Here is a 27769-nt window from a genome sequence, read left to right as displayed (position 1 = left end):
CTCTGTCTCAGGCCCAGATACAAACAACAGGAAATATAACAAACACAATACAATAAAAAAAAGACAAAACTTAGCTGAAAGTAGAAAACTGGCATCTCCAAAAACACCACAGAGTACAACCCACCAGCTACAGATGTAGCAGGGTTAGCACTCCAGCTCTTAACTCAAATTTCTTAACTCATCGTGTTATCTTGAGACAAAAGCCATTGAAAAGCAATTGAAGGTGCTTGCTTAGATTAGATAACACAACTCAGAAATCTCAGAAAACAGGAGTGCTAACTCTACTTCATCCGGTAGTTAGAAGAGAGGAAGAAAATCTATAAACCGCACCTCCAAGAGTGAGAAGCGGCTACTTATAGGAAAGGTAAATTACCAACAAGCAACACCTGAAGCAAGGGGTGTGGCATTCACCAAAACACAGACACAATAAGATCCACAGGGAACGTGTCAATTTAACCCACGAGTTTCCAGTCTCTCCGATCTCCTGGTACCTGCAAAACACGGATACCAGCCATGTGCTTTGCACATTTTGCGACCAGCCTTATGATAGAAATGCCTATTCTTGTCCGCAATTGCAGACAAGAAAAGGACATGATCTATCTTTTTTGCAGGGCTACAGAATGGAAGTTTATGTGCTGTCCACATCTTTTGCGGTCCCATTGAAATTCATGGGTCCACATACGTTCCACAAAATTGCAGAATGGATGCGGACACAAATACAGTTGTCTAAATGAGCCCTAATAGTTTGTTTGTATTTCCTCTATTAAATGTTACTTGGTGTTAAACTCTGACTACTAGAACACATTGGAAAAGATATGCTTACCTTACAGATACAGCACTTTCACTATATATTTCTTTAACAGCCTCTATGTCTGCATCAAGCTGTGGGTGTCTGTACAGATCAACACAGCACGTGCCCTGTCAATAAGGAAAGAAATTTGAAATAGTAAGAACAATGGAGCACACACTGTTCTATGGTACATTAATCAAAAAACACGATCATTACTATTTTAGGGGGAAATTCAGTCCCTTAGATTTCCTAAAGGGTGCTCCTGTGCATGCCCTCCTGACATCCCAGTTGTGTGCCACTGAAAAGCCTGCCCTGTATGTGAATTAGCCAAGAGAAGCCGCCTGGCTGCACCAATGGTACCTTACAAACGAAAGTAGCATCTATTACACTTTATGGTTCTTATAGGAACTGTTAGATGGTCTAAATTAAAGGGGTCTGTCCCTATGGACTGCTGGGCTTATGTAGCTGTGATAAGACATAAATGGTTTGAAAGTGTGGACTAAAGCTAGCCATACAAACTAGATAAATGCTGTCCAAACCTGCAGATTTTGATGGGATCAGCTGACTAAGGCCTCTTGCACATGACCGTATGGCTTTTTCAGTATTTTGCGGTCCGCAAAAAATACGGATAACGTCCGTGTGCATTCAGTTTTTTTGCGGAACGGAACAGCTGGCCCCTGATAGAACAGTACTATCCTTGTCCGTAATGCGGACAATAATAGGACATGTTCTATCTTTGAACGGAATGGAAAAATGGAAATACGGAAACGGAAGGCATACGGAGTACCTTCCATTTTTTTTGCGGATCCATTGAAATGAATGGTTCCGTATACGGAACGCAAAAAAACCAGAACGTAAACGGGGAAAAAAAACTTTGTGTGCAAGAGGCCTAAGGGTATGGGGGAATATTGACAGTCCACCAACATCAGTTGTTGGGAGACAGAAGAGAGATCCCCCACTCCCTAATGAAATGAACATGTACACACCTCTGATCTGAGTCGGGAGAGAGTGCTTCTGTCTGTAGCCCCATGTGTTCGGCTGATTTAAAGCCCAGTTTAGATTTTACAGGTCTGTTCTGATTTTTATAATTTTTATAGTGCAAAATACAAAAAAGGACCTAGTTTACAGAATAAACAACAATATAAATCGACTGCTTATAGTGTCCTATTAATGGACATAAACCTGTAGTAAGATTGTTCCAAATGAAGCCAGTACTTAGATCAGGACACTAATGAGAACTGACATATAGCAAACAGGGGTACACGTCCCACACAAAGGAAATATGTGAGGAAATGGGGATTAAGAAAATAGGTAAGAGGGGGTAAAATATAAATAACTGAAGTTGAACCACATCTCTCTGGGTACCCCCTTCTGCCACCAATTCTCAGTGAACATTAAAGAGCATCTGTCAGCAGACTTGTATCTATGAAACTGGCTGACCTGTTACCTGTGCACTTGGCAGCTGAAGGCATCTGTGTTGGTCCCATATTCATATGTGCCCAAATTGCTGAGAAGAATGAAGTTTGAATATATGCAAATTAGCCTCTAGGAGCAATGGGGAAGTTGATGTTACTCCTAGAGGCTCTGCTCTCTCAGCAACTGTCGCTCCCTCTCCACTTTGATTGATAGCGCTAGGTGTGATGATCAGTGATGGCAAGTTTGCCCAGTTCGCCGCGAGCCGATCTGAAACAAATGCGGTCACCGGGAGCAGGCAGTTCCGAGATCAGCCCGATGAAGGCCCCTGGCGGCTGTTCTCAGAACTGCTTGCTCCCGGTGCCCGCATTTGTTTCAGACCGGCTCGCGGCGCAGGCACAGGTAAGCGTTTACCTGTGCATCGCTGGACTTCTGAGTTAAGATGGCAGCCCGCATGTGTTCTTGGGCGAACTGGCCAACACTGGTGATGATGTTTACGCTGCCTGGTCCTGGCAGTCAAACTGCAGATGGGGCAGCAGAGAAAGCAGAGCCTCTAGATGTAATAACAACGCCCCTTGTTGCTTCCATAGGCTCATGTACATACATTAAAATGGGACCAACACAGATGTCTTCAGCTGCCAAATGCAACAGGTCAGCCAGTACAAATATGCTTACAGGTGCCCTTTAAAGTAAGATTTCCAGGGCCCCCATATTTTGTCAAATTTGCCCATGGTGTCTTTAAGAATGCAGAGACAATCAATCATTTACCATGAGGAATCAGTAGGTGCCATAAGCAACATGGGGTACACCATGAGCAAGTAATTGTTATGTCAGCAGCAAGAAAACATACCGGTTTATCCTAATTTCCTGTTATATTTGGAAATGTTCAGAACGGTCTACTCAGAAGAGCTGCTAATAGGTCCATGAGAAGTGAAACCCATATAAGAGCACAAATAAGGGCGTACATCTCAGACCAAATTATATTTGCATTGAGGCAATCCCACAGTACGCTATACCACAGGTTTGATGCTTTTTTTTTTCTAGCCAAATGGCAGACTGTGAAGGTGAAAGCTTTTTTTAGGACCCATTTTGGTTTAAAATAACTGCATACAAAACCTGTATCAAAGTGCAAAGTGTGTTACTGGGCATAATACCTTTGAGAAGCTTATAAAAAGATTTTCCGGGTGTTTGATATTGATGGGTGTTCAGGATGGGTCATCAATATCTGATCAGTGGGGGGTCTAACACCTGGCGCCCCCGCAGATCAACAGTTTGAAGAGGCCAGGGCACTCTAGTGATCACTGCAGCCTCCTAGTAGGTAACCAAGCATAGCGCTGTCCTTTGAATAATGGCTGTGCTTGATATTGCAGCTCAGCCCCTTTCACTTGAATAGGACTGAGTAGCACCGTCCTAGGCCATGTCTTGTCACTGGCCTAGGAAAAGGTTGCAGCACTTACTGGAGCATTGCGGCCTCTTCATATAGCTGATCGGCGGGGGGCTGGAAGTCAGACAGATCAGATATTGATGACCTATCCTGAAGAGTCCTGGAAAACACCTTTTTAACTAGAGCATATGCAAGAAAGGATGGACCAATTAAATTGGATGTTTTATGGCCGACATGCATCTTCTGAAGAGTTTGTAGAGACCATGAGGTTTTATTTGACGACACTTTCATTATAACGTTAACTTGTTAAATTATAACAATATAACGTTGGGACACAAACTGATTGTAAGGTTATGACAGCATGATATATAGGTTCTTCTTTAGATAATATTGGGATTTGACCAGGATTTTTTAAAGCAGATCTGTCATCAGACTATACAGTCCTGTTTAAGGGCAGCATATTATGGGGAAAGGTTTGTCCTCCTATTAGCCAAAATGGCACAAACAAAAATAGCTTAACTAATAATAACGATCAAAGAATACATCGGATACATAGTTATGAGTCTGGTGTATGTGCAGATACACAACAGATATCCATCAGTGGTGCCAGGAGCGGGGAGAGCCCCCCCCCCGTGAGGATATAACTCATAACTCATAACTGTGCCTGGCGTATTAACATATTCATTTCTTGATATTCTGGCTAATAGGAGAGCTGGCCTGTCCTCATACTATGTTATTCTTACACAGGACAACATATTCTGATGACATATATGCTGTAAAGGTAATCTGTCACCAGACTTTTGCTGCCCTATCTGAGACCCTGAATCAAATGCAGGGTCACTTTTTTTTTTCAGGTTTAATAAAATCACTGTTAGGCCTCTTTCACACGGGCGTCATGTTTTTTGCCCGGATAAGAGGCGGGTGCGTTGCGGGAAAATGCACGATTTTTCAGCGCGAGTGCAAAACATTGTCATGCGTTTTGCACTCGCGTGAGAAAAATCGCGCATGTTTGGTACCCAAACCCGAACTTCTTCACAGAAGTTCGGGCTTGGGATTGATGTTCTGAAGATTGTATTATTTTCCCTTATAACATGGTTATAAGGGAAAATAATAGCATTCTGACTACAGAATGCATAGTATAATAGTGCTGGAAGGGTTAAAAAAATAAAAAAGTTAACTCACCTTATCCTCTTGTTCGCGTAGTTCCCGGTCTGTTCTTTGCTAGCTGTGGGCTTGGGCTGAATGACCTGTGGAGACGTCAGATCACATGCTCCAATCACATGGTCCATCACCATGGTGATGGAGCATGTGATCTGACATCACCACAGGTCCTTTAGCCCAAGCCCACAGCTAGCAAAGAACAGACCGGGAACTACACGAACAAGAGGATAAGGTGAGTTAACTTTTTTATTTTTTTAACCCTTCCAGCACTATTATACTATGCATTCTGTAGTCAGAATGCTATTATTTTCCCTTATAACCATGTTATAAGGGAAAATAATACAATCTTCAGAACATCAATCCCAAGCCCGAACTTCTGTGAAGAAGTTCGGGTTTGGGTACCAAACATGCGCGATTTTTCTCACGCGAGTGCAAAACGCATGACAATGTTTTGCACTCGAGCTGAAAAATCGTGCATTTTCCCGCAACGCACCCGCCTCTTATCCGGGCAAAAAACATGACGCCCGTGTGAAAGAGGCCTAACAGTGATTTTATTAAACCTGAAAAAAAAAAGTGACCCTGCATTTGATTCAGGGTCTCAGATAGGGCAAATAAGGGAAAATAATACAGTGAATAGACTGTCACCTAGAACCCATGCGTGAAAATCGAACCACATCTGCACTTGCTTGCGGATGCTTGCGATTTTCACGCAACCCCATTCACTTCTATGGGGCCTGCGTTGCGTGGATTATCGCACCGCAACGCACAAAGAGGAGCATGCTGCGATTTTCACGCAACGCATAAGTGATGCGTGAAAATCACCGCTCATGTGAACAGCCCCATAGAAATGAATGGGTCAGGATTCAGTGCGGGTGCAATGCGTTCAACTCACGCATCGCACCCGCGCGGAATACTCGCTCGTGTGAAAGGGGCCTTAGGCCTCTTTCACACTGGTGTGTGTGGCTCGTTGCCGTAGTACGGGACGAAACCCCACGGAAGCACTCCGTAGTGCTCCCGTAGGGTTCCAATCTGTGGTTCCGTTCCGCACCATTCCGCATCTCCAGATTTGCGGACCCATTCAAGTGAATGGGTCCGCATCCGTGATGCGGAATGCCCACGGAACGGCACCCGTGTATTGCGGATCCGCAAATGTGGTCCGCAATACGGCAACGGTGCGCACACCGCAGTGTGAAAGAGGCTTTATCAGCTGCAAAGGGGCACGAGAGCTGAGGTTAAAGTTGTTGTGTCACTTCAGCAAATGGCATTTATCATGTAGAGGAAGTTAATTCAAGGTACTTACTAATGTTTTGGTATTATCCATATTGCTTTCTTTTCTGGCTGGATTCATTTTTCCATCACATTATACACTGCTCGTTTCCATAGTTACGACCACCCTGCAGTCCACCAGCGGTGGCTGTGCTTTCAGACTATAGAAAAAAGCACCAGCCTATGTGCAGTCCCACAGTCCCAGTCACCAGACAGGCCAGCGCTTTTTTCCTATAGTGTGCAAGCACGACCACCACTGATGGACTGCAGGGTGGTCGTGACCATGGAAACAAGCAGTGTATAATCTGATGGAAAAATGAACCAAGCCAGCAAAGGAAGCGATATGGAGAATAACAATAAATTAGTAAGTGCCTTGTATTAACTTTCTCTACATGATAAATGAGCTGAAATAGTAGGACCACAGCACTGGTGTCCTGCCGTGGCTGCTTAACAGTGATTGAAAAAAAAAAAACACTACAGCATGATAAAAGCAAGTCAGGGAGTCTGTTGCTCCTCTATGCTGTCTTCATATAGGGCAGCATAAAAGCAAGTCAGGGAGTCTGTTGCTCCTCTATGCTGTCTTCATATAGGGCAGCATACACCTGGTGAGAGATTCCATTTAAAATGGGTCACGGTACAGATGTGTGATAATTATTGTAGCGCAGACTTAGGCCTCATGCACATGACAGTATTTTTTTGCGGTCCGCAAAGAGGGGTTCCGTGATCTGTGTCCGTTTTTGTTTCCGTGTGTCTTCCTTTATTTTTGGAGGATCTCCAAACATGAAGGAAAGTAAAAAAAATCTAAGTTTAGTTTGCCATGCAAATGATTGGAAAAAAACGGACGCGGACAATCTTGTGTGCATCCGTGTTTTTTCACGAACCCATTGACTTGAATGGGTCCGCGAACCATTGTCCGTGAAAAAAATAGGACAGGTCATATTTTTTTCATGGACTGGAAACACGGATCACGGACGCGGATGACAAACGGTGCATTAGCCGAGTTTTCCACGGACCCATTAAAAGTCAATGCTGAAGTCTGCAGAAAATCACGGAAAACGGAACAACGGACACGGGACACAACAACGGTCATGTGCATGAGGCCTTAGGCTCCATTCACACGTCCGCAATTCCGTTCCACATTTTACGGAACGGAATTGCGGACCCATTCATTTCTATGGGGCCTCACGTTGTCTAGTCCAGATCCGGAAATGCGGTCCCGCACTTCCGGGTCCGCAATTCCGATCCCGAAAAAAATTGAACATGTCCTATTCTTGTTCGCAATTGCAGACAAGAATAGGCATTTTCTATTAAGTGCTGGCGATGTGCGGTCCGCAAAATGCGGAATGCACATTGCCGGTCTCCGTGTTTTGCGGATCCACGGATCCGCAAAACACACACGGATGTGTGAATGGACCCTTAGGCCTCATGCACATGAAAGTTTTTTTTTTTCAATTTCCGTTCCGTTTTTTGCGTTCCGTATACGAAACCATTCAATTCAATGGTTCCACAAATAAAACGGAAGGTACTCCATTTGCCTTCCGTTTCCGGATTTCCGTTTTTCTGTTCCATTTTAAGATAGAACATGTCCTATTATTGTCTGTATAACGGACAAGGATAGTACTGTTCTATCAGGGGCCAGCTGTTCCCTAAAAAACAGAATGCACACAGACGTCATCCGTATTTTTTGCTGATCCGTTTTTTGCAGACCGCAAAATACTGAAAAAGCCATATGGTCGTGTGCAAGAGGCCTTATATTGAAGATCTTGGGCTGTTGCACGCAAAGAATATGCATTATGTTCAATTGTTTAACATGAGAGCTAGTATAAAAATAACCAATCTCATCACATTATTCTGCAATTGTAACGAAACATTTTCACAGCTTTGCTATTCTCCATCAGAAATATATTGTGCCCTTTCGAGTCAATGGAGCCTTTAGGGATCTTAATTCACCTCTATAAAGCTGGCTACACTTATTAGATAAATATCGACCAAACCTGCCATTATCAGTGATATGGATGAAAACTTAAACTGGCCAAATACATCAGATGTATAATTTTGGCTGGATTGGAATACCATCTAATGTGTATGGGGACCTCACTACTCTCTCCTATGGCAGTTGTCAGGGGAGAGAAGGGTTGGGCACGCCGCTGCAGCTTTCTTCCCTATCCTATTCACAACACATGCATATTTGGCTGAGCCACAAGCAGCATATCACCCTCTCCGTACTGAAATAAAGTTGGCGAATAATTCAGTCTGTGCGAGATAACTGTTCTCATATGAATGTCATCCTGTATGAACTTGTAAAAACAAGAGTAGACCCTTCTGATAAAACTAGGTAACAATTCTAGTAGTAGCAGTTAAAACTGACATAGAGACTGAGAAATATTGTAGAAGGGAAGTATCCAGTGTGCATAAAAGTCTGCCTTTATGAAATCATGGTTAAAACATTCTCCTGAGATGAACGCAGCATGAGGCCAACATGAGCCATGAGTAAGACCATGTTGGTGGAAACATGTTGGTACGATGCTGCGTTCATCTCAGGAGAATGTTTTAACCATTTCATAAAGGCAGACTTTTATGCACGCTGTACACTTCCTGTTTCCTTTACAAATTTTTCACGTCAAGCGTACAGACATCCGTGCTGTGCAACATGAATGCTACACCATCGTAAGCTGGCCATTTCTCTATACATTTTCATTGAGAATCACAGACCCTGATTTATCACATCGGTCAAACTGTACACAAGGAAGGTGTTATCAGTAATTGATAGTATTCTTGGTGTAAGTGTGTATACAGCAATAGCTGTCAGTCACTGATAGCTGTACATGGGGAGGTGTTATCAGTGATTGATAGCATTCTCTGTGTAAGTGTGTATACAGACATAGCTGTCAGTTACTAATAGCTGTACACAGGGGACGTGCTATCAGTGATTGATTGCATTCTCTAAGTGTGTATACAGAGATAGCTGTTAGTTAATGATAGTTGTACATTGGGGAGGTGTTATCAGTGATTGATTGCATTCTCTGTGTAAGTTTGTATATAGAGATAGGTGTCAGTCACTGATAGCTGTACACAGAAAAGGTGTTATCAGTGATTGGTATCTTTCTCTGTGTAAGTGTGTATACAGAGATAGCTGTCAATCACTGATAGCTGTACATGGGTGAGGTGTTATCAGTGATTAATAGCATTCTGTGTATAAGTGTGCGTATATAGATAGCTGTCAGTCACTGATAGGTGTACAAAGAGGAGTTGTTATCAGTAAATGATAGTGTGAGGAATATGGATTATCATTTACTGGTAGCCCTGATTTTCATTTAATTCACCTTTTGCATGTACACAGTCAATGTACATGCAAAATATGTTCTCACCCCCAGCAATCTGCTGTCAGATGGCAAGGGAGAAACCCCCCCGGGGTCCAGACTTCAAGGTGGCCCCAGGGGGATAGAGTCATACCTCTTCCAGCTGACAGGCACCAGGAAGATGTAGCAGGAAAACGCCCAGCAAGAGGTCTCAGCCCTGGGCAAGAGCTATCACTTTCCCACAGACATGTTGGCACCGACATTTCATAAGAAATTATGAATCGTCTGTCCATCCCAGGCATAATTCGGTTATCTTTTTGTGATCCTGGGGCAAAGCCAAACATCCACGTGGTCCTGGCTTGATGCTAGGATGCCAGGGAAAGGAGGTATACATATCTCCCCACAGAAACCAAATAACGGTACCATGTTTGGACTCTACCTGTAGCCAGAACCCAGGCGGATCCATTGGTCCTGGGACCATCTTCCTGTGACCTGGAGCTATGAACCCTAAAGGGTTTTGTGGGTCAGTAGCTGCCAGCCCAGCAGAGAGGAGGGTGGACCTCTCCCAAAGGCCGGGAGGGAAGGAACTGGCTACAGGTTAAAAGGCTTGTGCCAGTGAGCGGGCGGGTCTTTTTCTGAAAGGTGGTCACATAGTGCAAATGTGTTTGGAGAGACCTGGAAACCGCGGACATCACCACCCCCACGTGACTGCAGCCAAGGACTATTCCACCATCATAACCCCAAGGAACTTTCATCTACCCAGTAACTGACTTTTGCTCTGTTTAAAGGGAACCTGTCACTGGGATTTTGTGTATAGAGCTGAGGACATGGGTTGCTAGATAGCCGCTAGCACATCCGCAATACCCAGTCCCCATAGCTCTGTGTGCTTTTATTGTGTAAAAGAAAACGATTTGATACATATGCAAATTAACATAAAAGAGTCATATCTTACTTGTGTGACCAGAGAAGAGTCATATTTTCAAGCTCTGACTCATCTCAGGTTAATTTGCATATGTATCAAATTGGTTTTTTTTACACAATAAAAGCACTAAGAGCTATGGGGACTGGGGATTGCGGATGTGCTAGCGGCCATCTAGCAACCCATGTCCTCAGCTCTATACCCAAAATCCCTGTGACAGGTTCCCTTTAACCCTGTTGTACCTATATCACCTGTATCTGTAACCTCAGACCGCTGTATATATACCCTGTGTATATTGTGTCATTTAGTGTGCCCTTAAGGCGATTAAATATATAATTTTATCTTGTGCTGTCTTGTATCTCGATCACGAATCCCCACGTCCGTGTTTTGGCCTAGTTACAAGCTACCGCGGGTTGGTTTCTCACCCTATATAATCCCGTTAGCGGACCGGGCTTATATCAAACGAGAAGCTGGTGGCAGATTACCCGGGCTTAGAAGGCGCTGTTTCACGGGGGCAGTGAAAAGGCTCTCTCAGCTTGTTGCTTCTCTGTGCCCGCGTGCACAGGAGGTGTCTGTGTAAACTGTACTGAGCTGATCTTACCTGCTCCTCTGGAGGGCGTAACGTCACACCTTGGTAACCGGGGACCATACCGCACCTCGTGAGCTCAACGTAGGTGACGTCAAGCGGGAATGAGGTGTGGTATCCATCACAGATAGCATTCTATGTGTAACTATGTATACAGAGATAGCTGTCAGCCACTGAGAGCTGTACACAGGGGAGGTGTTATCAGTGATTGACAGCATTCTCTGTGTAAGTGTGTATACAGGGATAGCTGTCAGTCACTGATAGTTGTACACAGGGGAGGTGTTATCAGTGATTTATACCATTCTCTGTGTAAGTGTGTATACAGGGATAGCTGTCAATCACTGATAGCTGTACACAGGGAGGTTTTATCAGTAATTGATAGCATTCTTGGTGTAAGTACGTATACAGAGATAGCTGTACATCGTGTGGGTGGGTGGATCAGAAAAAGGAGAGATATAAATTACAAGTTTTACTGAATCTTTTCCTATAAAACTATATATCAATCTGCTCAGCTCATTCTGCTCTATAAAATGCTGCAAGCAGATTACATTGCATTTTGTGGTAATGCGCCGTCTTCAATAACACTAATCTTACTGCTCAAACTATATAAACACCATTTTCTTTATCTGTGTACAAACTGTGATGCTTGGTCGGTTACCTGAACTCCGTAGAGGAACTCCCCACATTCATTTTCCCCATCAGATTCTTCCTCAGCCCAGTTGTGCCCCTTGATGTCCTGTGGAGAAAAGAACTTTGGTCACACAAAAGTGCAGTACTATCCATAGTCACCTCTCAGATCTAGTCATAATAACAGTAATGCTTTTTGGAAATATTCAAATACAACTACAACAGGCACCTACATGCCTGCTGAAGAGAAAATAACATATAAATACAGATAGTGCTATGTTTTACCACAAAGCCCTGCCTTGCAAGAGCAAAGAAACATTTTAAAGCCATACATGACTTAAAGGGAACCTGTCATCAGGATTTTGTGTATAGAGCTGAGGACATGGGTTGCTAGATGGCCACTAGCACATCCGCAATACCCAGTCCCCATAGCTCTGTGTGCTTTTATTGTGTAAAAAAAACCGATTTGCTACATATGCAAATTAACATAAAAGAGTCATATCTTACTTGTGTGACCAGAGAAGAGTCATATTTTCAAGCTTTGACTCAGCTCAGGTTAATTTGCATATGTATAAAATCGGTTTTTTTTACACAATAAAAGCACACAAAGCTATAGGGACTGGGTATTAAGGATGTGCTAGCGGCGATCTAGCAACCCATTAAAGGTAACCTGTCACCTGGATTTTGTGTATAGAGCTGAGGACATGGGCTGTCAGATCGCCGCTAGCACATCTGCAATATCCATTCCCCATAGCTTTGTGTGCTTTTATTGTGTTAAAAAAACGATTTTATATGTATGTAAATGAGGCTACTAGCGTTTCCGGAGCCCAGCCACACCCACTGTGAAGGAGCCCAGGACCGCCTCGCATACTCCGAATCTCCTCCTTGCTCCCTGACGTCACAAATCTAGAGCGCTGTAATTTCGCGATGCGTGAGCTAGCGCGTGCGCTGTTCGTTCTTTGAGGCTGATGCCTGCACAGGGAAGGAACACTATGTCAACACTGTGCATGCGCTAGCTCGCGCACCGTGAGATTATGACGCTCTAGCTTTGTGATGTCGGGGAGCAAGGAGGAAATCCGGAGTATGTGGGGCGTTGCTGGGCTCCTTCACAGTGGGATTGGCTGGGCTCATGTCTCAAGCATGGAGGAGACTGGACTCATCTAAGGTTAATTTGCATATCTATAAAATCGAGGTGACAGTGTTGGCCATACACATTCCATAGCTGTCGGCCAAACCGCTATCTCAGCTCAGCCAAGCGTATAGGTTTTGTCAGTGGAGACAGAGAAGAAAGCTGCTGCTAGACACCTCTAATGGCAGCTTATCTCCAGGGAGAATAAAACTGAATATTTCTGCACCCAATCTTTCTCTCTCCCCTGGCATCATTTGTTGGGACAGTTAGGAGCTCCCCTTGTACATTAGCATGTTGGGCGATCCTGCTATCCCTGGCCGGTTCGACTGAGAATATGCTAATATATACAGGGGCCTTTAAAACGGTTGTCTGATTTGGATGATCGCTACTTGTTAGAAGATTTTTTTGATAGTACACTAATCATGAAGTGTACCCTTGCTGGGACACCCCGTGATCAACTGAAATCTGCGGTAAGACTGAGACAACAAGAGCAAAATTTTGATGATGTTACAAGGTATGGGGAGATACATAATTAAGATACGACAGATCAATGAACAGTGGTTTTGTTATAAGTGGACATCTCATCTTCCCATGTACATGTCATTTTGTAATATCCTCTAAACATTGTGCCTGTTCTCTGTCAGGCAAGATAACAAATGAAAGACTGAAAGTATTCAGCATCACATAGTTTTTTTCTGGCTAACAAGGTACTATGCAATTCCTGCTGCACAAAAACAGGGAACCCCAACAACGGACCCTCGCCCCAATAACTTACAGTTTACTAATAGGGTATATAAAAATGTTTTTTTATACACTGGACAATCCTTTTAAAGGGGTTGTCCGGGTTCAGAGCTGAACCCGGACATACCCTTATTTTCACCCCGGCAGCCCCCCTGAGCCTAGCATCGGAGCGTCTCATGCTCCGATGCGCTCCCGTGCCCTGCGCTAGATCGTGCAGGGCACAGGCTCTTGTGTTTTCAATAACACACTGCCGGGCGGTAACTTCCGCCCAGCGGTGTGTTCGGTGACGTCACCGGCTCTGAGGGGCGGGCTTTAGCTCTGCCCTAGCCGTTTTACTGGCTAGGGCAGAGCCAAATCCCGCCCATCAGTGCCGGTGACGTCACCGGGCTTCCTGTCAGCCCCATAGAGAGCCCCGGTACGTCACCGGAACTCAGAAAAATGCCTTTGCCCTGTGCAATTTAGCGCAGGGCAAAGGAGAGCATCGGAGCATGAACTGCTCCGATGCTCATGTCAGAGGGGCTGCCTAGGTGAAAATGGAGGTATGTCCAGGTTTAGCTCTGAACCTGGACAACCCCTTTAAGGCTACTTTCACACTAGCGTTCGGCTGTCCGCTTGTGAGCTCCGTTTGAAGGGGCTCACAAGCGGACCCGAACGCTTCCGTCCAGCCCTAATGCATTCTGAGTGGACGCGGATCCGCTCAGAATGCATCAGTCTGGCGGCGTTCAGCCTCCGCTCCGCTCAGCAGGCGGACACCTGAACGCTGCTTGCAGCGTTCGGGTGTCCGCCTGGCCGTGCGGAGGCGTGCGGATCCGTCCAGACTTACAATGTAAGTCAATGGGGACGGATCCGTTTGAAGATGACACACTATGGCTCAATCTTCAAACGGATCCATCCACCATTGACTTTCAATGTAAAAGTCTGGACGGATCCGCTCAGGCTACTTTCACACTTAGAAAATTTTATACAATATAATGCAGACGGATCCGTTCTGAACGGAGCCACCGTCTGCATTATATGAGCGGATCCGTTCAGAACGGATCCGCTCTGAACGCTAGTGTGAAAGTAGCCTTAAGGGAACCTGTCACCTCCAAAAACCATCGCAAGCCGCCAGCAGCGTGTTTTCGGCGATAACTTTCTTCCTGAAGGCCGATGTGGCTAAAGCTCAGAAAACGTTATTTTATACCCTGCCGGTGCGCCTCTTTAGTCATGCTTGAAGTCAAGGGGGCAGCGGCCTCCTTGCTTCAAGTCAAGAAAACCACGCCCCCTTCGCTATGACTGACAGCGCTTATGCAGAGATTTTGGCAAAACCAGCCAAACTGCCGACTGTTAGTCGCATGGTTATCTTGACTTGAAGCAAGGAGGCCGCTGCCCCCTTGACTTCAAGTATGACTAGAGAAGCGGGACATACACAGTCTAATTGACAATTTCAACCAAAATTAATGTTCATCAGTTGAAATTTAAAGGGAATCTGTCAGCAGTTTTCTGCTGCTAGGTTCTAACCTCTCTAGCACATGCCAATGAGTCCTGATATTCATGAGCTCACAGCTCTCTCCACCCGCCTGCCTCTGATTGACAGTTTTTATCCAGCTGAATCAGCAGCAGGTGGGCGAGAGAGACAGGAGCTCATGAATATTCAGCATACAATTATGCACTGGAGCTATTCAATACAAGATTTTAGCAAAATGGCTGGGTCAAAGAAATTGACCCAGCATTTTGCTAAGGGTATCTGTCACTTTATTTTGCCCTTGGTTAGGACCAGGGTACGTTGCTAGGTTAAAACATTCGGGGCCTGGGTCCCAGATGTTTTGTCCCAGGCCCCGAATGTCCTGCCTGCTAGATACAACTGTATTGCCATCCACAGGATGGCAATACAATTGAATCTAATGCGGTGGAAGAGCTGAAGGACCTGTGGTGACATCACTGGTCATGTGACCAGTAAAACAGTTAGTGGTGGAGAAGGACCTGCTATGATGTCACCATCATATGACCAGTGCAGGAGAGGGCGGCAATGAAGAGGGGGAAGAAGCTGAGGTGATGTCTGCTACATCAGGAGAGAAAATCGAAGGCAGAGCAATGCTGGAAGTTGTGGTTATTTTACTGGGACTGTATGTTAGGGCTGAAGGGAGGGATGTTATTTACATGGAACTGTGTGTTGGAGGTGGCTGGGGAGGGGGTCATGTTATTTACATGGGACTGTATGTTGATAGTGGCTGTAGGAGGGAGTGATGGTTTTTACATAGGACTGTATGTTGGAGGGGGATGGGGCAGGGTGATGTTATTTACATGGGACTGTATGTTGAAGGCGGCTGTGGTAGGGGATTATGTTATTTACATGGGACTGTATGTTAGAGGGGGCTGGGGCAGGGGGATATTATTTACATGGGACTGTATGTTGGGGGCTGCTGTAGGAGGGAGTGATGTTATTTACATGGGACTGTATGTCGAAGGGGGCTGGGGGAGGCAGTGATCTTATTTACCTGGGACTGTATGTTGATGGCGGCTGTGGGAGGGAGTGATGTTATTTACATAGGACTGAATGTTACAGGGGTCTAAGGGAGGGAGTGATGTTATTTACATGGGACTGAATGTTCAGGGGACGATGTTATTAACGTGGGACTGTATGTTGAAGGTGGCTGGTGGGGGGGATGATGTTATTTACATTGGACTGAATGTTGAGGGGGTGATGTTTACATGGGAATGCATGTTGGAGACATCTGAGGAGGGGGTGATATTATTTACTTGGGACTGTATGTTGAAGGCGGCTGGGGAGGAGGTGATGTTATTTACATGGGACTGTATTTTGGAGGGGGCTGTAGATAGAGAAGGATGTTATTTACATGGAACTGTATATTGGAGGGGGCTGGAGAAATGGTGTGATGTTATTTACATGGGACTGTATGGCGGAGGGAGGGAAACTGTGTTTTTTACATGGGACTGTATGTTGGAGGGGTGAAAGGAGGGGAGTGATGTTATTTACATATGACTGTATTTTGGAGGGGGCAGGAGAGATGTTGTGATGTTATTTACATGGGACTGTATGGTGGAGGCGGGAATATAACAACAGGGGGCACTGTAAATCCAGGGGACATTATAGGCGTTCTTATTACTACTGAGGGCTCTATAGGAGGGACTTATAGAGTACTATGGAGGGGCCTTATTACTACTGAGGGGTTTGTAGAGAGCTTTATTACCACTGGGGGAACAATAGTGGGCCTTATTTATACTGGGGGCTCTGTGAGGGTATTAATACTGGAGGGCTCTTCTACTAATGGGGGCACTCTTGGGGAGCATTATCACAGTTGGGGCACTGTAGGGGGCAGTATTACTATGGGGGCACTAATTTTTCTTCAGGATAGTATCTGGGGGTATTGGGGGGCACAACGAGCAGCAGGATTACACTGTTGGAACTCCAGGTTAGGGGATGATGATAGAAATGTGAAAAATCTAAGATGTGTGTGTTACATTCTGCAGAGACGAGGTGGCTGAGAGGAGTTGTACGGACCGAATGGAGAAGATGACAGAGAATATCTACATTGGAGGAGATGTTACCTGGAGGCCCTGGATTTGATAGGTATGTGCTGCTGTACAGCAAGTACAGCAAAATGCGGTGTCTGGGGGAGGACTTAGAGAACTGGATCATATTCACTGGGGCTTGGGCCCCGGATGTTTTGAGGCCCTAGCAACGCCCCTGGTTAGGATACCATAAAACTGGTGACAGATTCCCTTGAACAATGAATGATAATTTTAGCCAACCGATAAGAGAACATCATCATCTGAAAGGAAATCAGCCACGTTTTATATTTTTGTCCAATAATCAGAAGAAAGACCTTTCGCTCATAAACATATCATTCATTCAACAAAAGAGCTGTCTTTTGAAGAAGATTCACAGAAAGATCTTTTGCCCATCGCTCGATTTCATTGAACACGTATGGGCAGTTTTATACAACTGTAATGGCCAATATGGACTAAAACATGTATGGTCGTGTCTGTGAAATGAACATTCACCAGGTGATTGTTTGCTCAACTGCTGTTCAACCATCAACCAACTTCTATCTAATGTGTATGGCCAGCTTTAGATGTGGCCTTCTTAAGTAGAGGAGTCTACATCCCCTTGCTGCTTGTCTGCTTTTTAGCTTAGCTACAAAAGGGCAGAGTGATCTGTGACTACAGGAAGTTTGGGAGACAGATATAGTACTCACCATCTACAGTATATGCACTACTTCATTTCAGAATTTAAAGGGGCTTATGACTAACGTAAAAGATGAAAGTCAGAGATCATATAGTACATGACAATAACTTTAAAACAAAGCTACAATCAGCCCTGTACCTCACATCAGGGGCGTAACTACCATAGTGGCAGACCATGCGACTGCTATGGGGCCCAGAGCAGGAGGGGGCCCAGTTAGGATTATCCCCTCTTCTACTGGGATTGAAAACGTGGTCAGGACTCCACCCTCTAAAGGAACAACTTTTAGCAAATGATGCATTGGAAAAAATGGCCCACAGGTCATTGAAAGGGGTTTAGGCAGAAACCCTTCTGTCCTGTGTGGGGGCCTGGTTTGATCCTTGTTATGGGGCCCTTACTTCTCTATGTATGCAACTGCCTCACATGAAATCTCCCCATTCATTGCTCTGCTAGATTCATATCAAGCTGAAAGCTCAAGGTGAGTGTCTTTTCTGCTGCAGCTCAGGGGGCGTGTCCATGCTCTACCTATCACAGCTCAGGAGGCAGTTAAAGGATGAAACTGAGCATGTGCGGCCATCTCATTGAGCCGGACATAGAAATAAGGAAAAGCACAAAGAGCAGGTGGCGCTATACAGATACATTGTATTGAATAACTCAGTGGCTATGCAAATTTTTTTAATTACTTTCAATTACAAAAGTATTTAGATCAAGGTGCTGGTTTGAAAACTGTAAAATATTTTTTGTGGGACGACCCCTTTAACAAGCGCACTGTAGTACAATACTCAAATAGACAAGTTTGTCATTTCTAGAGACAGCAAGTGCTGTAGTGTGAGATCTTAGTTTTTTGTTGCACTATACATTCTTATAGTTTTTTTCAAGCAATAAACAGGTGCAGGTAAAGATGAAGATACAGATGTATCAAGATATTGAGGGTCTAGCATCTAGTATTTAGTGAATATATTGAAAAAGCAGGTTATCCTTAGCATAAAAGTAAGAATAATGATAACCCTCGTTGTAGTAAGGGTGAGGAAGAACAGAAAAGAGCGACAACAAAACCAGTCATCCTGAGAATAAATAATCATGGACGATTGCACTACCAAGTAGTGAGACACATCTTCTGCCGCATCACACTGTTTGTATAGGCACAATTCTATAGCAAGTGTATGGAAAGCTGGGCAGAATAGTATAAAGCACATATTATAAATAAAAAAACTAGTGATAAAATGAGCAGTTAATCGACATATGTACTGAGACAACTGAGCCTTTTAGACTGGCCATATATACTAGCTAGCTGTCTGACAAAAAGCTCCCCATACATTTGCATTCTCGGCCAAGGATGCATGTGTCCTGAATATGGAGAGGGGAGGAAATGGTTGCCAGACACATAAAATAAGGACACAAAAGAAAATCCAACTGCCCAGTCCTTCGAGAAAGTCAGCCAGTCCCACTGAATTTGGTGGGTTCAGCCAACATTTATCTAAGTAATTGGAGGTCTGAAGGGTCGCTTTAAGGCCTCGTTCACACTTCAGTGTTTGGTCAGTGATTTCCATCAGTGATTTGTGAGCCAAAACCAGAAGTGGAGCCTCCACAGACATGAGGTAGAAGGGAAAGATCTGCTCCTGTTCTGTGTTTAGAGTTGCACCTGGTTTTGGCTCACAAATCACTGATGGAAATCACTGACTAAACACTGAAGTTTTAGGTTACATTCTCTCTTACTTCAGATTCACCAAACATGTCATAAAACCCCCCCAAAGTTGGAATATATCAAAATAAAGCCATGTGTTTGATTAAACTGGATGATTAAAGGGGTTATCGCACAAAAAATATTCTACAGTTTTCAAACCAGCACCTGGATCTGAACACTTTTGAAACTACATGTAATTAAAAATTTTGTATAGCCAGTGAGTTATTCAATAAAATGTCCCTGTATAGCACCACCTGCTGTTTTTTATTTTATTTCGCTGTCTAGCTTGCTAAGATGGATGCACATGCTCAGTGCTGCCCTATAACTTCCTCTTAGGGCTCATACCCATGAGCATAAGCACTCAGTGCCTGTGCTGCGGACTGCAAATTGCGGTCCGCAATGCACGGGCATGACCAGGGAGCAGCCACATGCAGATCGCGGACTTATTCACTTGAATAGGGTCCGCGATCCGCACTGCAAAAAAGTAATGCATGCACAAACTAGGGAAGGAACAGGTCACCTCCTAAACAACCCTAATCCAGTCCTTACTACCTATCAATATGAATAGACATTGAAGGTAGGAATAATCATATGCTGGATACCTAGGCCCTTATATCCCTATAAGGCCCTGGAATAAGGGTTAGGACCAGAGACAACCCATTTCTCCCCAGATGGACGAATGGAAGTCTCTGTCTCAGGCCCAGCTGCAAACAACAGGGAATATAACAAACAAAAAACAATAAGAAAATACAAGACTTATCTGAAAGTAGAAAACTGGCAACTCCAGAAGCACCACAGAGTACAACTGACCAGCTAGTTAGAAGGCAGAAAGAAAATCTATAAACCGCACCTCCAAGAGTGAGAAGCGGCTACTTATGGGAAAAGTAAATTACCAAAAAGCAACACCTGAAGCAAGGGGTATGGCATTCATCAAAACACAGACACAATAAGATCCAAAGGGGAACTTGTCAATTTAACCCACGAGTTGCCAGTCTCTCCGACCTCCTGGTACCTGGTACCTGCCACGGGAACGCCCGTGACAGGTGGACACAATGCGGCTGACAACTCATCCACTCACAATGGACAAAGGCCACATTGTTTTGAAGTTAATACCTCTGTTACGGTCCAGCTACACAGCAACATGTGTCACACAAGTTCTTGTTGCCAAAAAGTTGTGCAACATTTTTTGTAATGATGAGTCAATGGTGTCACAATGCAAAATGGGACACGCCCCTACTGTGATGTGACAGTTCGAGCACTGTGGCCTCCTCACAGCATACTAACCACAGCGCTGTAAATTGTGGCTGTGCTTGATATTGCAGCTCAGACCCATTCACTTGAATTTTACTGATCTGCACATAGGCCATGTGATGGATGAACATGACGTCACTGGCCTAGGAGATTTTCTATACTGACAAGGGAGGGAAAATCTGCTCCAATGCAGATTTTTCCACAGCAAAATGTGTGTTGGGGCATGACTCCCACCTTGGTTGGTATTTTACAGGAAATACCTTAAGGCCCCTTGCAGACGAGTGTGTCCGGATGCGTTGCAGATGCGTTCAGTGAAAACTGCGCTATTTCGCAAACAAAGCCATTCAGTTTAGTTTGCGATCGCATTCAGTTGTTCCGTTTTTATCGTGCAGGTGCAATGCGATTTACTGCGTTTTGCACGAGTGTGATAAAAAACTGAATGTTTACAAACATCTCTTAGCAACCATCTGTGAAAATCGCATCGCATATGCAAGCAAGTGAGGATGCAATGCAATTTTCTTGCAGCCCCATTCACTTCTATGAGGCCAACGTTGTGTGAAAATCGCAGAATATAGAACATGCTGCGATTTTCATGCAACGCAAAAGTGATGCGTAAAAACCGCTACTCATGTACACAGACCCATTTAAATTAATGGGTCCGGATTCCGTGCGGGCGCAATGCGTTCGCATCACGCATTGCACCAACACGGAATTCTCGCTCGTGTGAAAGGGGCTTAAGGGTCAGCAGGAAGTGTTGCAGGATTTTGGTTCCATATTTAGTCTATCCTTTACTTGGCATTTATTTGGCATATAGTGCTTGGGAATAGCTATATACCATTGAGAACCCTTGTACATGTGAGTGTAGTGGGGGGGGGCTTTTTGAATATGCTACCTTTTTAACATGTATAGATATATTTAAAAAGTATAGATATTTTTTTCTAACTTGGGACTATACAGTTATTTTTAATATTTTAAATTCTCCCCCGCTCTTTATTTCTTTTTTTGCAGATTGTTTTTTGGCCAAGGAAGAGGCCGCTGCGCTCACTGGACTGCCGTGGCTTCTTCAAGCAGCTGATCGGCAGAGGTGCCAGGAGTAGGACCCCCACCGATCAGATATCATGAGATCCTGAGGACAGGCCATCAATATTGTGCTCCTGGAAAACCCCTTCAAGACTATAATGATAAGGAAATCAGCATTTATATAGACAAAAATCTCTTGTCTCACAGGCAGCAAAGTTTTAAGTGGAGAGTTTATTGAGTATAAGAGATTTACAAGGATGGTAAAGAGATTAAGAGTAGAAGGTCCAGAGCAGTGATGGCCAGTTCGCCGTGTTCGCCCGCGAACACATGCAAGCTGCCATCTTAACTCATAAGTCCAGCGATGCACATGAAAGTCCTTACCTGTGCCTGTGCGCGAGCCGGTCTGAAATGAAATGCGGTCTCCGGGTGCAGGCAGTTCCGAGAACAGCCCGATGAAGGCCCCCGGAGGCTGTTCTCAGAACTGCCTGCTCCCGGTGACCGCATTTCATTTCAGACCGGCTCGCGCACACAGGCACAGGTAAGGACTTACATGTGCATCGCCAGACTTGTGAGTTAAGATGGCAGCTCGCATGTGTTCGTGGGCGAACACGGCGAACTGGCCATCACTGGTCCAGAGAGCCTGGAGCTTTACCAGGACCAAGGGCTTGAACGTCATTTTACCTAACTTAAAGAGGTTGTCCGGGTTCAGAGCTGAACCCAGACATCCCTCCATTTTCACCCCGGCAGCCCCCCTGACATGAGCATCGGAGCAGTTCATGCTCCGATGCTCTCCTTTGCCCTGCGCTAAATTGCACAGGGCAAATACATTTTTAGGAGTTCCGGTGACGTATCGGGGCTCTCTATGGGGCTGACAGGAACCCCGGTGACATCACCAGCACTGATGGGCGGGATTTAGCCAGTAAAACGGCTAGGGCAGAGCTAAAGCCCGCCCCTCAGAGCCGGTGACGTCACCGAACAAACTGCTGGGCGGAAGTTATTGAAAACAAAAGAGCCCGTGCCCTGCGCGATTTAGCGCAGGGTACGGGAGCGCATTGGAGCATGAGCTGCTCCGATGCTAGGCTCAGGGATGCTAACGGGGTGAAAATAAGGGTATGTCCGGGTTCAGCTCTGAACCCGGACAACCCCTTTAATCACCAGGATCTGTAAATGTAAGGGGTGCGGAGCTTGTGATCATAATTCCTACTTTTTCAGTCAGAAAAACCTAATGCTATAAATTGCGCTTGATAGACTGAGGACCCCGTAACAGATTTAGCATTGTCTGGGGTCTCAGGAGCCTCTTTTCACCTCTGCAAACAAGTCCATAATTACATTACACAGAATTTTTCTTTTTTTTTTTTATGTATTATCTTGAAGAGATACAAACATAAAAGATCATCTCATCCAAAATGACATAAAAACCTGTTATTATTCTTACCATTTGTGTTGATGAGGAGGTATATCACCTAGCCACTGCCTCAGGGTTGGGGGTCCGATGCCCCCGGTAGCAGCAGAGCTGTCATCACATGCACTGGCATGCTGGGATGGCACAGCATGAAGTTTACTGCTTCCTGTCGAGAAAGAGCTTATACATTTGATGAAACTTCTAAACAAGTAGGTAAAAGAGAAATCAGCCAGAAAACTAGGCCTCAAGAAAAAGGGAGTAAAAAAAGGCAACAAAAGAGTAAGCAACCTTAAGAAAGGGCAATAGGCATAATGGTCTACCACATGGCGCTTGTCTGATTTATATTGACTATGTAAAATGTAGGTAGGGGCTCACTGTAGGTATGTACTTAGCATAGGCAGATATGTAGTTCCCAAGTACAAGACACTGGCATATCAATGAATCAAAAAGGGATAACACACTATATAATACCTGTCAATGACTGGAACTGAGAGTACAATAAGCTCACAGGTAAGGGACGCCCATCCAATAGAAAACAATGGATGAATTCATGTACCCTATACATTGTTATAGGTCTTACAAGAAATGGTATCACATTATTACATAATTATATTTAGATATCTGCCCATGTAAACCTTTTGCAATATGTATATAAAACTGATATCCTCAATTAGAAAGGCAGGTATACATACAACACTCAAACACAAAAGTCAGGAATACAGGATCTTTTGTATACTCACATCTTCTGGCCGTGTGCAATGCAGACTGTCACAATGAGACAGAAATTATGGCCTGAAGGTATGTGTATGATGTTTGACCCAAAGGAGGTCTTTGTGATCCTGAATCACTACTGTAATATGTGCATGTATATGATGATTTTAAGGAAAATATCAATATGAGAGATTCTTAGATAGCTTAACAGACTGAGATGAAGAGATAGACAGATAGATAGACAGATAGATAGACAGATAGATAGATAGATAGATAGATATTCCTTCTTGATTATATGTAAATGCAGGTTGTTGTGATGACTGGTTGCAGACAAATATAAAACGGGTCGTCAGACAAAAGGAGCAGGTCCAATCACAAACACAAATGGGGGAGGAGGGTGACTGGGAATGAGCAGATATGAAAGGGGAACAGGAGGAATGAGGGTGGGGGATAGGAGGTTTGAGGGTGGGGGAATCACTGAGGGACTTAAGATGCTGCTGTCACGGTGTGTGGGAGACAGGGACAGAGCTTGGGAAGGGCAGGCAGGTGCTATAGATTAGAGATGATTGCCTTAGTAAAATGAATTGTCTTAAGAGGCGGCTATATTTGGATGTCTCAAGCTGTCGCTATCAGCTGATGGCCGTCTCAGAAATCCTGTCTCAGGTGGCAGCTGTCAAAGAATGTCTTTGGATGTCTCTCGGCTGATGGATGGACGCCTCTTTAGGAGCAGCTTTGTTTGTCTCGTGTTTTTCAGGTGATGGTGGTCTCTCTCACAGGGCTATGGTTCCTGCAAATACATAGCTGACTCTCTCAGATGATGGTGGTCTCTGGCTGTCACGGGCACAGCTGCTCCTGCCTTTGTTATTCCTGTGCTGATGGCAGCTGAGAGCTGAGTGCGCATGTGCGGATCACATGACCGCCTCTGTACAGCAGGGAATAATGGTACTCAGTTACAGATAGATAGATAGATAGATATAGTATGTGTAGATTATTTCTAGTTTTAAATGTAATTGAAAGCAGTTTATAACCATATAGTATAATTTAGTTTTACACTTTGGTAAAATTGGAAGTAAATAAATGATAGTAATCACACACTATCAATTATAATATATATTTGAAATACAAGTCCATAGAGTGACACTTAGGGTCCGGCTACATTACAAAAAAGGCAACAACTACATGGCGACATGTGTCGCGGTAATATCGTACGACATTTTTTGTAATGATAGTCAATGGTGTTGCAATGCGACATACTGCTACTGCCCAAAAATTCAACTTGGATTTTTTTTTTTTTTCGACCATCACATCACAGTATGTTGCATTGCGACACCAGTAACTATTAGAGATGGCCTTGCGGTTCGCCCGGCGGTCGAACTTTACGTGTTCGCGATTTGCCGAACATGCGAACATATGGGGATGTCCGCCGGTGACATATTCTTTTGCATTGCGCCGAACTTTGACCCATGACACAATCATCAGATGGGACAGGACAGCCAATTGAGACGTTTCAGCACATGGACACATCCCCACCCTATCAAAGAACCCGATCTGGCAGCCATTTTACATTCTGTGTTTTGCCAGTGTAGGGAGAGGTTGCTTTATGGAGCAGGGACAGGCTGTTAGGGACACCAAATGCTAGCTAATAGGGCCACAAAAGTCCTTTTAAGGACTGATATAGGTGAGCTATCGATAGCTTATATAATATACTTTCTAACATACCTTCTTCCACAAAATACTGATTGAGGGCTGCGATATACCTGTTGCCCCAAATAAACAGGGTGGTGTGATATAACTGTTGTGGCAAAAAAAATAATTAAGGGGTGTGATATACCTGCTTACACACTATACTGATTAAGGGTTTCGATATACCTGCTTCCACCAGATATTGATTGAGGGATGCGATACACCTGTTTTCACAAAATACTGATTAAGGGGATCAATATACCTGTTTCCACCAAATATTGATTGAGGCCTGCAATATACCTGCTTCCACAAAATACTGATTAAGGGGTTTGATATACCTGCTTACACAAAATACTGATTGAGGGCTGCGATATACCCGCTTCCACAAAATACTGATTAAGGGGTTTGATATACCTGCTTCCACAAAATACTGATTGAGGGCTGCGATATACCTGCTTCAACAAAATACTGATTAAGGGGTTTGATATACCTGCTTCCACAAAATACTGATTAAGTGGTTTGATATACCTGTTTCCACCAAATATTGATTGAGGCCTGCGATATACCTGCTTCCACAAAATACAGATTAAGGGGTTCGATATACCTGTTTCCACCAAATATTGATTGAGGTCTGCAATATACTTGCTTCCACAAAATACTGATTAGGGGGTTTGATATACCTGCATAAAACAAAATACTGATTGAGGGCTGTTATATGCCTGCTTCCACAAATACTGCTCTTCTCTAGGGACTTAGGCACAGGGTCATTTTGAAAATGACAGGCAGAGGAAGAGGCAGGCCGTTCCGCAGGCGTGGTAGGGGTCGAGCAGGTGCACCAGGCCGGAGCCTAAGTGGGAAGTTGGAGAAGGTGTGTGCAATTACTTCAAAAGGTGCACCAGAGTTGGTTGAGTGGCTCACTCACCCTTCCGCTTCTACACCCTCCTCATCCTCTGCATCTGCACCCACCTCACTCACTGCTGTGTGCACCCCCAAAGACACCACCACCACCATAGCCCCTCCACTCGAGTCAGAGGAATTATTTTCCCATCCATTCCCAGACCTTACTGATGCGCAGCCATTCTTGACATCGGATGAGGAAGAGGAGGTAGCAATGGCTGCCACCCAGCGGTCTGACCACAGTACCCAGATCAGGCCAAGGATGGCGGTCCCGGCTATTGCTGCCTACTCCAAGATCTCAAATGTCAGTGGTGGTGAAGGTGACGATGATGATGTGTCGATGGACGTCAAGTGGGTGCCCACAAGAGAGGAATAGGAGGGGTGTTCAGAGGGAGAGACGGAGCAGCAGAGAGGAGGAGAAGGAGGAGAAGCAGGCAGAGCTCGCAGGGCACAGGAGGCAAAAAGCAGACTGCAAATGAATCTGGAGTGAGCCATGCACCATGCACGGTCACTTCTGGCGCTCCCAAGACACATGGCTCAGCAGTGTGGGCTTTTTTTAACGTGTCAGCTGCTGACAATAGTGTTGCCATCTGCAGCCTGTGCTGTCAACGCATAAGTTGCGGTAAGCGACCGCCTTAAGAAGGCACCTGGCCTCCCATCACCAAGCCCAGTGGGAGCAACACCGTCAGAACCCACAAAGCCACACTCCCGATGCTCCACATCCTGCCTCTTCTTCTCCTCTCCCCTCCCATTTGTCCTCCACTCCACCTTCCACTGTGCCGTCTTTGAATTCATCTGTCGGCAGGCTTCCATGGCCCAAATGTTTGAGTGTAAAAAGTTAATGACGCCGGAAAACCCTCTTGCCCAATGGCTGACCGCTGGCTTGTCGGAACTGCTAGCCCGCCAACTACTGCCATATAAACTAATGGATTCGGAGGCCTTTAGAAAATTTGTGGCCACTGGTACACTGCAATGGAAGGTCCCTGGAAGGAAATATTTCTCCCAGAAGGGCATCCCAGAGCTATATGGCCACATTCAGCGGCAAATGAATAAATCTCTGGCACACAGTGTCGGTGCCAAGATACAGCTGACCACAGACACGTGGTCTAGCAAACACGGGCAGGGAAGGTACATAACTTTTACTACCCACTGGGTGAACCTTCTGACGGCCGTCAAGCATTGTAACCCGTGGCTCCCATGTGGATTTGGTGTTACTTCCAAGGATTGCATGCAGACCTGCCTTTTCTTTTCTTACTCCATCCTCTGTCTCCTCCTCAGCTGACTCCTCCTTTTCCACTGCTACCGCTTCTTCCACTGCGTCCCCCAAGATCCCCAGAACCTATTCGACGTCCCAGGTGAGACATTGCCATGCTGTGCTGCGGCTGTTGTGCCTGGAAGCTAAGAACCACACCGGTCCTGCACTGCTTTCAGCTCTGCAGTCACTATCCGATCAGTGGCTAACCCTGCTCAATTTGACAGTCGGTAAAGTGGTGTGCGACAACTGTGCCAATCTGCTGAGCGTGCTTGTCACGGAAGGTGTACAGAAACTAGAAGACACAAAATGAAGATCCGGCTGACTGGATCCAAAACTAAGGAACCAGAGGGTAAGCCCTGTAACAG

General features: G+C 44.9%; 1 protein-coding gene across 3 annotated transcripts in view; it reads right to left on the bottom strand.

The window, feature by feature from the left end:
* Positions 1-24431, bottom strand: part of PARP6 (poly(ADP-ribose) polymerase family member 6) — an 86334-nt gene extending 61903 nt beyond the window's left edge. For 2 of the 3 annotated variants that reach the window (XM_044279831.1, XM_044279833.1), the window contains exons 1-4: positions 23599-24431; positions 22892-23024; positions 11477-11554; positions 824-918 (exon numbers count right to left, since the gene is read on the bottom strand). In XM_044279831.1, coding sequence (XP_044135766.1) covers positions 824-918; positions 11477-11554; positions 22892-22894 — 176 coding nt within the window. In that variant the 5' untranslated portion in view covers positions 22895-23024; positions 23599-24431. Of the gene's footprint in view, positions 1-823; positions 919-11476; positions 11555-22891; positions 23139-23598 lie in introns of those variants that run through there. The other variant, XM_044279832.1, reaches the window with a different exon arrangement.
* Positions 24432-27769: the final 3338 nt, after the last annotated feature.

Source organism: Bufo gargarizans, chromosome 2 (genome assembly GCF_014858855.1).
Source record: "Bufo gargarizans isolate SCDJY-AF-19 chromosome 2, ASM1485885v1, whole genome shotgun sequence".
In the NCBI taxonomy this organism is placed as follows: Eukaryota; Metazoa; Chordata; class Amphibia; order Anura; family Bufonidae; genus Bufo; species Bufo gargarizans.
The sequence above is the reverse complement of the archived record's forward strand: the minus strand, read 5'-3'. Positions and strand labels throughout refer to the sequence as shown.